This window comes from Pseudophryne corroboree, chromosome 1 (genome assembly GCF_028390025.1).
Source record: "Pseudophryne corroboree isolate aPseCor3 chromosome 1, aPseCor3.hap2, whole genome shotgun sequence".
Classification (NCBI taxonomy): Eukaryota; Metazoa; Chordata; class Amphibia; order Anura; family Myobatrachidae; genus Pseudophryne; species Pseudophryne corroboree.
Window position 1 is genome coordinate 693362619 of NC_086444.1, and position 11566 is coordinate 693374184.

The window sequence follows — 11566 nt, forward strand, 5'->3', positions numbered from 1 at the left end:
GGCTTCTGCAAAGGCCTCAGCATGACGCTGGGACCTTACAAGCGGACTCAGGGGCGGTGGGGGGTCGCCTCAAGAATTTCAGCGCACAGTGGGCTCACTCGCAGGTGGACCCCTGGATCCTGCAGGTAGTATCTCAGGGTTACAGGTTGGAATTCGAGAAGTCTCCCCCCTCGCCGGTTCCTAAAATCTGCTTTTGCCAACGTCTCCCTCAGACAGGGCGACGGTATTGGAAGCCATTCACAAGCTGTATTCTCAGCAGGTGATAATCAAGGTACCCCTTCTACAACAGGGAAAGGGGTATTACTCCACGCTATTTGTGGTACCGAAGCCGGACGGCTCGGTAAGACCTATTCTAAATCTGAAATCTCTGAACCTGTACATACAAAAATTCAAGTTCAAGATGGAGTCACTCAGAGCAGTGATAGCGAATCTGGAAGAAGGGGATTTTATGGTGTCCTTGGACATCAAGGATGCTTACCTTCATGTCCCAATTTGCCCTTCACACCAAGGGTACCTCAGGTTCGTGGTACAAAACTGTCATCAGTTTCAGACGCTGCCGTTTGGATTGTCCACGGCACCCAGGGTCTTTACCAAGGTAATGGCCGAAATGATGATCCTTCTTCGAAAATGGTGGCTTCTTACGAAGCGATTCCATTCGGCAGATTCCATGCACGAATTTTTCAGTGGGATCTGCTAGACAAATGGTCCGGATCGCATCTGCAGATGCATCAGCGGATAAAATTGTCGACAAGGGTCTCTCTGCTAGGGTGGTTGCAGAGTGCTCATCTGTTAGAGGGCCGCAGATTCGGCATACAGAACTGGGTCCTAGTGACCACGGATGCCAGCCTGAGAGGCTGGGGAGCGGTCACACAAGGAAGAAACTTCCAGGGCGTGTGGTCAAGCCTGGAAACGTCTCTCACATAAATATACTGGAACTAAGAGCAATCTACAATGCTCTAAGCCTGGCAAAACCTCTGCTTCAGGGTCAGCCGGTGTTGATCCAGTCGGACAACATCACGGCAGTCGCCCACGTAAACAGACAGGGCGGCACAAGAAGCAGGAGGGCAATGGCAGAAGCTGCAAGGATTCTTCGCTGGGCGGAAAATCATGTGATAGCACTGTCAGCAGTGTTCATCCCGGGAGTGGACAACTGGGAAGCAGACTTCCTCAGCAGACACGATCTTCACCCGGGAGAGTGGGGACTTCATCCAGAAGTCTTCCACATGATTGTAGTCCATTGGGAAAGACCAATGGTGGACATGATGGCGTCCCGCCTCAACAAAAAACTGGACAGGTATTGCGCCAGGTCAAGAGACCCTCAGGCAATAGCTGTGGACGCTCTGGTAACACCACGGGTGTACCAGTCAGTGTATGTGTTCCCTCCTCTGCCTCTCATACCCAAGGTACTGAGAATTATACGGCAAATGGGAGTAAGAACGATACTAGTGGCTCCGGACTGGCCAAGAAGGACTTGGTACCCGGAACTTCAGGAGATGCTCACGGAAGATCCGTGGCCTCTACCTCTAAGAAGGGATCTGCTTCAGCAGGGACCGTGTCTATTCCAAGACTTACCGCGGCTGCGTTTGACGGCATGGCGGTTGAACGCCGGATCCTAAGGGAAAAAGGCATTCCGGAAGAGGTCATCTCTACCCTGGTCAAAGCCAGGAAGGAGGTGACTGCACAACATTATCACCGCATTTGGAGAAAATATGTTGCATGGTGTGAGGCCAGGAAGGCCCCGACAGAGGAATTTCAACTGGGTCGATTCCTACATTTCCTGCAAACAGGATTATCTATGGGCCTCAAATTAGGGTCCATTAAGGTTCAAATTTCGGCCCTGTCGATTTTCTTCCAGAAAGAATTGGCTTCAGTTCCTGAAGTCCAGACTTTTGTAAAAGGAGTACTACATATACAGCCCCCGGTTGTGCCCCCAGTGGCACCGTGTGGATCTCAATGTAGTTTTGGATTTTCTCAAATCCCATTGGTTTGAGCCACTCAAATCGGTAGATTTGAAATATCTTACATGGAAAGTAACCATGCTACTGGCCCTGGTTTCAGCCAGGAGAGTGTCGGAATTGGCGGCTTTATCGTATAAAAGCCCATATCTGATTTTCCATTCGGACAGGGCAGAATTGAGGACGCGTCCTCATTTTCTGCCTAAGGTGGTATCAGCGTTTCACCTGAACCAGCCTATTGTGGTGCCTGCGGCTACTAGCGATTTGGAGGATTCCAAGTTGCTGGACGTTGTCAGAGCATTGAAAATATATATTTCAAGGACGGCTGGAGTCAGAAAATCTGACTCGCTGTTTATACTGTATGCACCCAACAAGCTGGGTGCTCCTGCTTCTAAGCAGACGATTGCTCGTTGGATTTGTAGCACAATTCAACTGGCACATTCTGTGGCAGGCCTGCCACAGCCTAAATCTGTCAATGCCCACTCCACAAGGAAGGTGGGCTCATCTTGGGCGGCTGCCCGAGGGGTCTCGGCATTACAACTCTGCCGAGCAGCTACGTGGTCAGGGGAGAACACGTTTGTAAAATTCTACAAATTTGATACCCTGGCTAAGGAGGACCTGGAGTTCTCTCATTCGGTGCTGCAGAGTCATCCGCACTCTCCCGCCCGTTTGGGAGCTTTGGTATAATCCCCATGGTCCTGACGGAGTCCCCAGCATCCACTAGGACATCAGAGAAAATAAGAATTTACTCACCGGTAATTCTATTTCTCGTAGTCCGTAGTGGATGCTGGGCGCCCATCCCAAGTGCGGATTGTCTGCAATACTTGTACATAGTTATTGTTACAAAAAAATCGGGTTGTTTATTGTTGTGAGCCATCTTTTCAGAGGCTCCTCTGTTATCATGCTGTTAACTGGGTTCAGATCACAGGTTATACGGTGTGATTGGTGTGGCTGGTATGAGTCTTACCCGGGATTCAAAATCCTTCCTTATTGTGTATGCTCGTCCGGGCACAGTATCCTAACTGAGGCTTGGAGGAGGGTCATGGGGGGAGGAGCCAGTACACACCACCTAGTGGTCAAACTTTTAAATTTTGTGCCCTGTCTCCTGCGGAGCCGCTATTCCCCATGGTCCTGACGGAGTCCCCAGCATCCACTACGGACTACGAGAAATAGAATTACCGGTGAGTAAATTCTTATTATATGTATGTGTGTGTGTGTGTGTGTGTGTATATGTGTTTGTGTGTTTACACACTGATAGTATACAGTGTCTGTGTATATACATGTGCATGTATTACTATATATCTATGTGTATATATCTATGTGTGTGTATATATATATATATATATATATATATATATATATATATATATATATATATGTGTGTGTATATGTATGTATGTATGTATATATATATATATATGTATGTATGTATGTATGTATATATATATATATATATATATATATATATATATATATATATATATATATATATATATATATATATAGAGAGAGAGACAAAGGATGAGGTGGTAAAGAGCGACCAACGGTGCCAAATGATACTTAAAAGCAGAATGGTAATATAAAAAGAGTGTACAAATTTATTGCAATGAAACGCACTACACAAAAATGGTTGTAAAAACACACAAGCTCATATAAAAGGATATATATATGACCCAAAAAATACAAAGTTAAAAAATAAAAAATTTAAAAATTAAAACAGAGCATAGTATCATAGAACTTAAAAACCTTTGGAGTGTCACTTTAGTATATCGGATAAAAAAATATACTAGAAAAAGTTTCTAAAAGTTTCTAAAAGCCATAAAAGAATATAAGGCATTCATAACGATATAAAAGAGGAATCAAATAGCTTAACTTATTGATGAGGTTAGACCAAAGAGAAGCACCTTCTCTTTGGTCTAACCTCATCAATAAGTTAAGCTATTTGATTCCTCTTTTATATCCTTATGAATGCCTTATATTCTTTTATGGCTTTTAGAAACTTTTTTTAGTATATTTTTTTATCCGATATACTAAAGTGACACTCCAAAGGTTTTTAAGTTCTATGATACTATGATCTGTTTTAATTTTTAAATTTTTTATTTTTTAACTTTGTATTTTTTGGGTCATATATATATCCTTTTATATGAGCTTGTGTGTTTTTACAACCATTTTTGTGTAGTGCGTTTCATTGCAATAAATTTGTACACTCTTTTTATATTACCATTCTGCTTTTAAGTATCATTTGGCACCGTTGGTTGCTCTTTACCACCTCATCCTTTGTCCACATAACCACTTTCATAGGTAAAGATACCAATACCTATATTCATCTGAGGTAAATGAGCTGACACCCTGATTTAACAAAAGGGAGTGCCAACATAACAAGCAGTTATTATACAATTTTTGCAAGGTTCCCATCCTAGTTTTACACATATTAGATACTGCATCCGTGGCGCTGATATCTTTCCCGTACATATATATATATTCTTGCACTAAGCAAGCACATGGCCGGACACCATTTTAACATTACTTCCTGGTTCTTCCCAGGAAGTTGCTGCCCTACAACACTCGGCCTTTAGAGGAGCCGGGGTGTTGTTAGGAATTTTATTTTCTTGCTTTTGTACAGCACAAGATGAACACGTGTGTTGTAATGTAGATTTATACACACTTTATTTACGTGGTACTAAGTCACGGTACTGGTCTATCCTTCTGTACTTGTTTGTCCGTGTACATAAGGAGTAAGGCTAAGACATAGCACATACGCACTATTGCCGTTCCTCGTTGGGGGAGGCTGGCGTATATACTGACTGAACAATTGTTATTATTGTTTTCTAATTTGACAGTTTCAGAGATACCTGTCGCAGTGTGTCCTACAGTATACAGCAGTAGGGCTGTTGTTTAACCTGGTTTGGGCCCGCTTTCGGCTTAACAGGGCAGTGGTTGCATGGCAAAACAGTTCACGTTTGCCCTACAAGAAGCACACCTTACGCTTCTCGCTGATCACACTTGTGAATCTGCTCAATATCTAGGGACAGTTTCTGTGGATGTCAGCCAGTTTAGTTCTCGCTTTTCAGTTTCACTAGTGCGGCACGACGTGTGTTTTTTTCGCTACGTGCTTAACAGGACGGTGTCCGTTTCTAAACGAGAATAGAAACATTACCTTACGCTGCCCACATGTTTCGTCCTGTCTTGGACAAATTCCTAAATAAATAGATTCAGGATATAGTTTTTACATCTCTGTCCTTTCGGGGCCGTGCTACAGGAACAGCCACAGACGGGTCAGGTGGTAGTGAACGTGGTTTCGATAACCTCTAATTGTCTGATTGTCGTCAATATACGGTTAAAGGCTGCCACCTACTTCCAGGCATCTTTAACCAGGGTTTCAGTGGCGTTTACAGCTAAGCCACTGAAAAGCCAGGGCTAGAATGAGTTTCCAGGCCATCGCCGATCGTCAGTTGTGGGCATCCACAGTTGGGGGATCTGCAATTTTTGGGTTCGCAGTTTATCAGACAAAGGTTGATTGTTTTCCACCATTGCAATTTGCAAGATCTGCCTGGGTCAGAAGATAAAATCGCGGTTCTGCACACCGCCATACAAGCTCTAGTAGATTGAGCACTTTGACTGCAGTCAACAACTGAGCCACGGTCATTATTCCAGTTTGGGGTAGTTCCAAAGCTGGCTGAATCTGTCAGTCCGATACTGACCCTTCAGGTCAATCACAGCGTCGCTTATACTACACATTCATGAATACCTGCAGTTGATGACTACAGATTGAAAATCACAGTGATTCTGGATTTCAACAAGAATAGGTACTTAGACGCATCAGGCCTACTTAAGTTGGCAGTAAAAACCATTCTTGCTTTCGAGCGCTACCGTTTTGGCTTTGTATGGCGCCTAGGGTTGTCACAAGTAATGGCTATCGTGATAGCTCATCCCTGGAAGTGATAACAGTTCAGTGTTTTGCAGATCTGCTCATTAAAGCTCCGTCTCAAAACTTCGTCATGCAACGGCCCTTACTAACGTACAAGGGTGTCGTTCAGCACGGTTAGATTGTTAACCTAGAGATATCAAGCCTCATTCCGTAACAACGGACTCATGCATAGGGATAATTCCGTGATTACACGATTTACCTGCCTGAACATACCACACAAACTGTTCGTCATCACGTACAGTTCGTACGCAAGCCACGGACAGTCTTGATCCGGTTGGCCTTTTGCCTATTGGTAAGGAGAGTGACGTCTTTCGATGCACTCTACTTCGCAAGGAGTCACTCAGGTAATTTTCACCTGGAAGTTCTTGCACGCTCCTACAAGTTCATCAAATAGTACGGTTGTCTCTAAGGGCCAGAGTTTCACTACTCTAGTGGCTCCAAGTACATAATTTTACCGCAGGGACAATGTTCGGCGTCTGGAATTGGATAATTCTAAATATGAACGCGAGTCTCAGAGGTTGGGGACCTGGGGTCCCAAAAATGAATAACTTCACAAATCACGGAGATTTCGGTCAAACGCGCTGCGGCAAGCGGGCCACATGCTCCGTTCTCAGACTGTCCAAGTGCGGTCAGACAACACAACGGCGATCACATACATCACCGATCAAGGACGGAATCGAAGTCGCATGACCATGCGGCAAGTTGCTCCATGTTCATTCTGGGAGTGAACAGCTGGAAGGCAGCTTATTCCAGGACACTGAGCATTGAATTCTTAAGTGTTCCAGATGTCGGTCCAGCGGTGGAGTTACCCACAGGGGTATCTATTGGCATCTCGCAAAAACAAATAAAAAAAAAAAACATCCAAGTATGTGTCCATCCCAGTATGTGTCCAGTACAAGGGCCCCGAAGGCAGCAGCTGTAGATGCTCTGATGCTCTCACGATCGCGTGGCTGTACAGCATTGTGAATCTGTTACAACGGTTACGCTGCTTCCTCGGGTACTAAAATGGATCATACAAGACTCCATGACAGTCATACTAGTGGCGCCACATTGGCCTCGGAGGCCATGATTCTTGGATCTCCGCGAACTACTCGCAGCCGATCCTTCACCGCTCTCGCCACGTCCAGACCTATCCCACTAGGGTCAGTTCTTTTACCCCGTTTTAGCGCGGCAGTGTTTCACGGGGTGGCTGTTCAAAGCGCTCTCAAGAACGGAGGGCATTCCAGAATCTGGTATAAAAACCATGTTAGGGGCTGGGAAGCCAGTACGGCAGCTCATTATCACAAGGTTTAGCGTGCCTCTATAGGTTGGTGTGACGCTCAGAAGTTTCCAACATCATTTTCAAGTTATCCCGTCTTTTAATATTTTTACAGACTGGGTTTGGTGAAGGATTATATTCTACACTCAAGGTGCAGGTCTCTGCATGTCAATTTACCTGCAAAGGTGTTTGGCTCCTTTGCCGATTGTACACACTTTCCTGCACGGTGTCCTCAGACGACCTCCATTTATACCACATACAGCGCCATGGGACGTGATCTGGTTTTACCACCTACAGCGCCAGGGGACGTGATCTGGTTTTAGGTTTTTTATTTACAGTCTTCATTTGTTGAATTCTTACAACAAGTGGATGTTACGTTTATCAATTGGTAAACACTTTTCTCTTAGCCTTAGCCTCTCAGCAAGGCGTGTTTTTAACATAGGGTGGCTTGCATGTCAAGGCCCCAAATCTGGTGTTTTATGGTCATAGGGCGGAACTTCGCACAAATTCCGTGTTCCAGTCAAAGATCGTATAATGTCACGCATCAACTAATTAATGTAGTTCCTCTGTTATCAATATGTTCGAGAACTTAAGTTACTTTGAATGTGGTACGCGCACTACGCGTTTATGTAACCCAAACAATTGTACGTAGAACAGACACATTGTTCTCTATAATGTAGTGAAGATGGCTTTACAAGCTTCCAAGCAGTCCTTATGTCATACGTCAGGCTTAGCTTCATAATAGGCTACAACGCCTACATCGAGGTCAGACCATTCCAAACGTTCTAGTGAACGTCATAAGCGGGCTTCAACCGCCTACATCGGTGTCAGACCATTCCATACGTTCTTTGGGAACGTCAGGAGCAGCAGGTCGTGGAGTTTCTACGAAACAGCGTAGACGAGCTGCTACATGGTCATCAGTGCATGACCATCAGTGCGCATGTTGGTGCGCTTTTACAGGTTGGCTACGTTTGCGGCATCAGCATTTAGCTTTGGCCGTCTAGTATTACAGGTGCCAAACTGCTCTCCCGCCCAAGGGGGAAACTTTGGTACGTCCCAAGAGTACTCCAGTGACCCCTAGTGGATGAAAAAGAAAATAGGATTTTGGTACTTACCAGGTAAATCCTTTTCTTTGAATCCATAGGGGGCACTGGACGCCCACCCAGAGCAGTTTACCTGTCTTGTGGTAAGGTCTGTGGATCTTATGGTAACACTTCATCACCAATGCATTCGATGTTATGGTATCAACTGATTTGTTATCAGTTCCGTTATGTGTCAACTTTAGGGTTGACCATTATATTATAATGTTATAGGTGCATATAATGTTATATGTAATTCTCTATGGTTCATCCTCTCTATCACTCCTGTTCGGCCCAGTAAAAATACTGAAGGCTCTATGGGATTATGGAGGGGATGGCCAGTTACTAATTTAAATATTTAAATATGTGCCATTTCCGGCTACGCCCAGTTCATAACCCAAGACTACTCCAGTGCCCCCTATGGATTCAAAGAAAAGGATTTACCTGGTAAGTACGAAATCCTATTTCCCCCCCCCCACTAATTTGTCCAATATAAAAGCTAATGGCATTTTATTATTCAGTAGTTTCCATTATGCATTTTGCAGGTTACAGCCCACTTCAGATTGGAGATCAACTACATTTTAAAAGTTTAAAATATTGGAAAAAAAACTCCCAAGTAAAAGTGTAGTAATCATAATGAAATTCTTTTTCAGTCTGATGAAGCAGACTGTGTTCTGTGAAACGCATCACGGTAACTATAGAATGATGGGGGTAATTCCGAGTTGATCGCAGCAGCAAATTTGTTAGCAGTTGAGCAAAACCATTTGCATTGCAGGTGTGGCAGATATAACATGTGCAGAGAGAGTTAGATTCGGGTTGGGTGTGTTCAAACTGAAATCTAAATTGCAGTGTAAAAATAAAGCAGCCAGTATTTACCCTGTACAGAAACAAAATAACCCACCCAAATCTAAAGGCCCATACACACTTGATGATGCACACGTCGTTAGCGACTTCCGAACAGCTGAGCAAACGACATGAGCATACACACTACCAACGACCAAAGACCATTCATCGTTGAAGCATCCAAGCTGAACAGTTTATTAAAATAATGAGCTGGGAACAGGGCTGGTGAACAGTGGCTTGGTCGTTGGTCGTTCACACCATACATATTCAACGACGTCTCTGGTCGGTAACGACCATAGTGGAAATTGAGCACACATGCTCCACAGATAAGCGAGGGTCGTTAACGTCCCGCGGGGCCGCGCATCGGTCGGATGCATACACACTTGACGATATAATGAGCGACGTCGTTGATGAGGGCTGAAATGAACGACGTCGCTCATTTTATCGTCAAGTGTGTATGGGCCTTTACTCTCTCTGCAAATGTTCTATCTGCCACACCTGCAGTGCACATGGTTTTGCCCAACTGCTAACAAATTTCCTGCTGCGATCAACTCGGAATTACCCCCGATATACGAGAAATGTTATCTGCTTTTCTTTATTGGGACAAATAAATAAAAAAATGATCACAAGGTTGGAAAATCTATATTAATATTTCCGGTACACCTGTACCCATGAGATATTCTACCTTCACTATCTCTACATGTATGCAAGCATTGACATAAGCCAACTAATGGGTATCAACTAAATCGTTTCTTTAATGATGAAGCCAGTACATTGTTTTCTTGTTAGTACAGTGGGCATATAGTGTGCTGAGCGTGTGCATTTGTGTTTCAGCTACGAGTTCATGAGGAGAAGTCTCCTTTTTTATAGGAACGAAATACTAAAAATGACTGGGAAGGTGAGTTTTGGGAGTGAGGTTTGCACTGTTCTACGCTTCATGCACGGTTCTCATACTTACCCTGCTCGTATGTGCACATAGGACCCTTTGGAGCAGTATGGGATATCTGATGAATCTCGATTTCAGCTAGAACCCCCGGATACCTAAAGTACAGTAATTCTTACTTTATTTGCCCAGTGTGACTTTTGTCAAGCCTGACCTTTCTCCATAAAACCAGGTTTATTGGATAGACTGACTCCGTCTGATGCGTTACCTCAAAATGGAACTACATGGATTCTTAAATCTTCAAAGCCATGTTATCATAGTCTCCATCATGAAGTCAGGTAGATTCTGATAAAGATATAATCAGCAATAATGGTGGTGGAGTAGTAAATCCATTTGTCTTAAAAAAAAAAAAAAAACATGTTAACGACGTGTGGGCGTATAAAATGGTCTGATAGAGTTGGAGTAAAGACAAAACTGCTTTGTAACTTTCAATTAGTGGCCTTTAGTTTACCTGTGAGGAAACTTAAATGATTCATCTGTTGTACTGTATTTGTGAGAATCTTGATATTGAATTTCCTGGCTCACATCAATATTGTAATCACATGGTTCAAGCATTACAAGTTTGTTTTTTCCTTACATAACTACTTACTTCATTGGCTGTTTCAGTTGTTTTTATTTTCTGTTTTCATATTTGGTCAGCAACATATTACGTTATAGCACAAAAGTGTAATATCCAATATTATTTGCTAAACTTTCTTGATATACATTTTAAGACAATAAATATTTTAGTCTCTGCATAGAGATCTCAGGGAGCTGATGCATCTGCAGTTGTTACCTGATTTTACACTGATAATGCTTATTTGGCAGCTGCCTTTAGAACACTAAGGGGTCTATTTACTAAGCATTGGATAGAGATAGAGTCGCTGGAGATAAAGTAACAGCCAATCGGCTCCTAAAGGCCCGTACACACTGGTCGATGTATCGGCCGTTCTCTTGAACGGCCGATACATCGTGGGACCGTCGGCCAGTGTGTACGGGCGATACGTCTGTGAACTCCGTCGTTCAGACGTATCGCGTCGGCCGCGCAGCACAGCCGACAGCCAATATATCTAACGATATATTGGCCCGTCGCTGTGTGTGTACGGGGCGGTCGTCCAACCGCCCGTACACATGCTGCGGCGGCCGGCGGTGATTGACAGGTGAACTGCGCCCGCCCAGTTCATGACGTCAGTCCCCCGACGGATCGGGCTGTGTGTATGCACAGCACACTGCCCGATCCGTACATAGATATATCTGCAGATCAATTGATCTGCAGATATATCTAATAGTGTGTACCCACCTTAACTGTCATTTTACAAACACAGCCTGCGACATAGCAGTTAGGAGCCGATTGGCTGGTAGTTTATCTCCAGCGACTTTATCTCCATCTAAGGCTTAGTAAATGGACACCCTATATCACTGGTCCCTGTAGAGAAGCACACATACGGCAATTATGTTCTATACAGAACAGAGCTCAACCATGACTTGATATCATTATTTGTTCTCATTGTCTATGAGCAAACTATTTGGATATGTAAGTCTTTTATTAGGTCTGATATTGTAAATTGCCCACACAATCTA

The 11566-nt window shown here is 43.9% G+C and overlaps 1 protein-coding gene across 2 annotated transcripts in view; it reads left to right on the forward strand.

Moving 5' to 3' along the window:
* PLEKHJ1 (pleckstrin homology domain containing J1) overlaps positions 1 to 10597 on the forward strand; it is an 81605-nt gene extending 71008 nt beyond the window's left edge. For both annotated transcript variants that reach the window (XM_063914789.1, XM_063914791.1), the window contains exons 5-6: positions 9898 to 9961; positions 10043 to 10597. In XM_063914789.1, the coding sequence (XP_063770859.1) occupies positions 9898 to 9961; positions 10043 to 10108 (130 nt within the window). In that variant the 3' untranslated portion in view covers positions 10109 to 10597. The remainder of the gene's footprint in view (positions 1 to 9897; positions 9962 to 10042) is intronic.
* Positions 10598 to 11566: the final 969 nt, after the last annotated feature.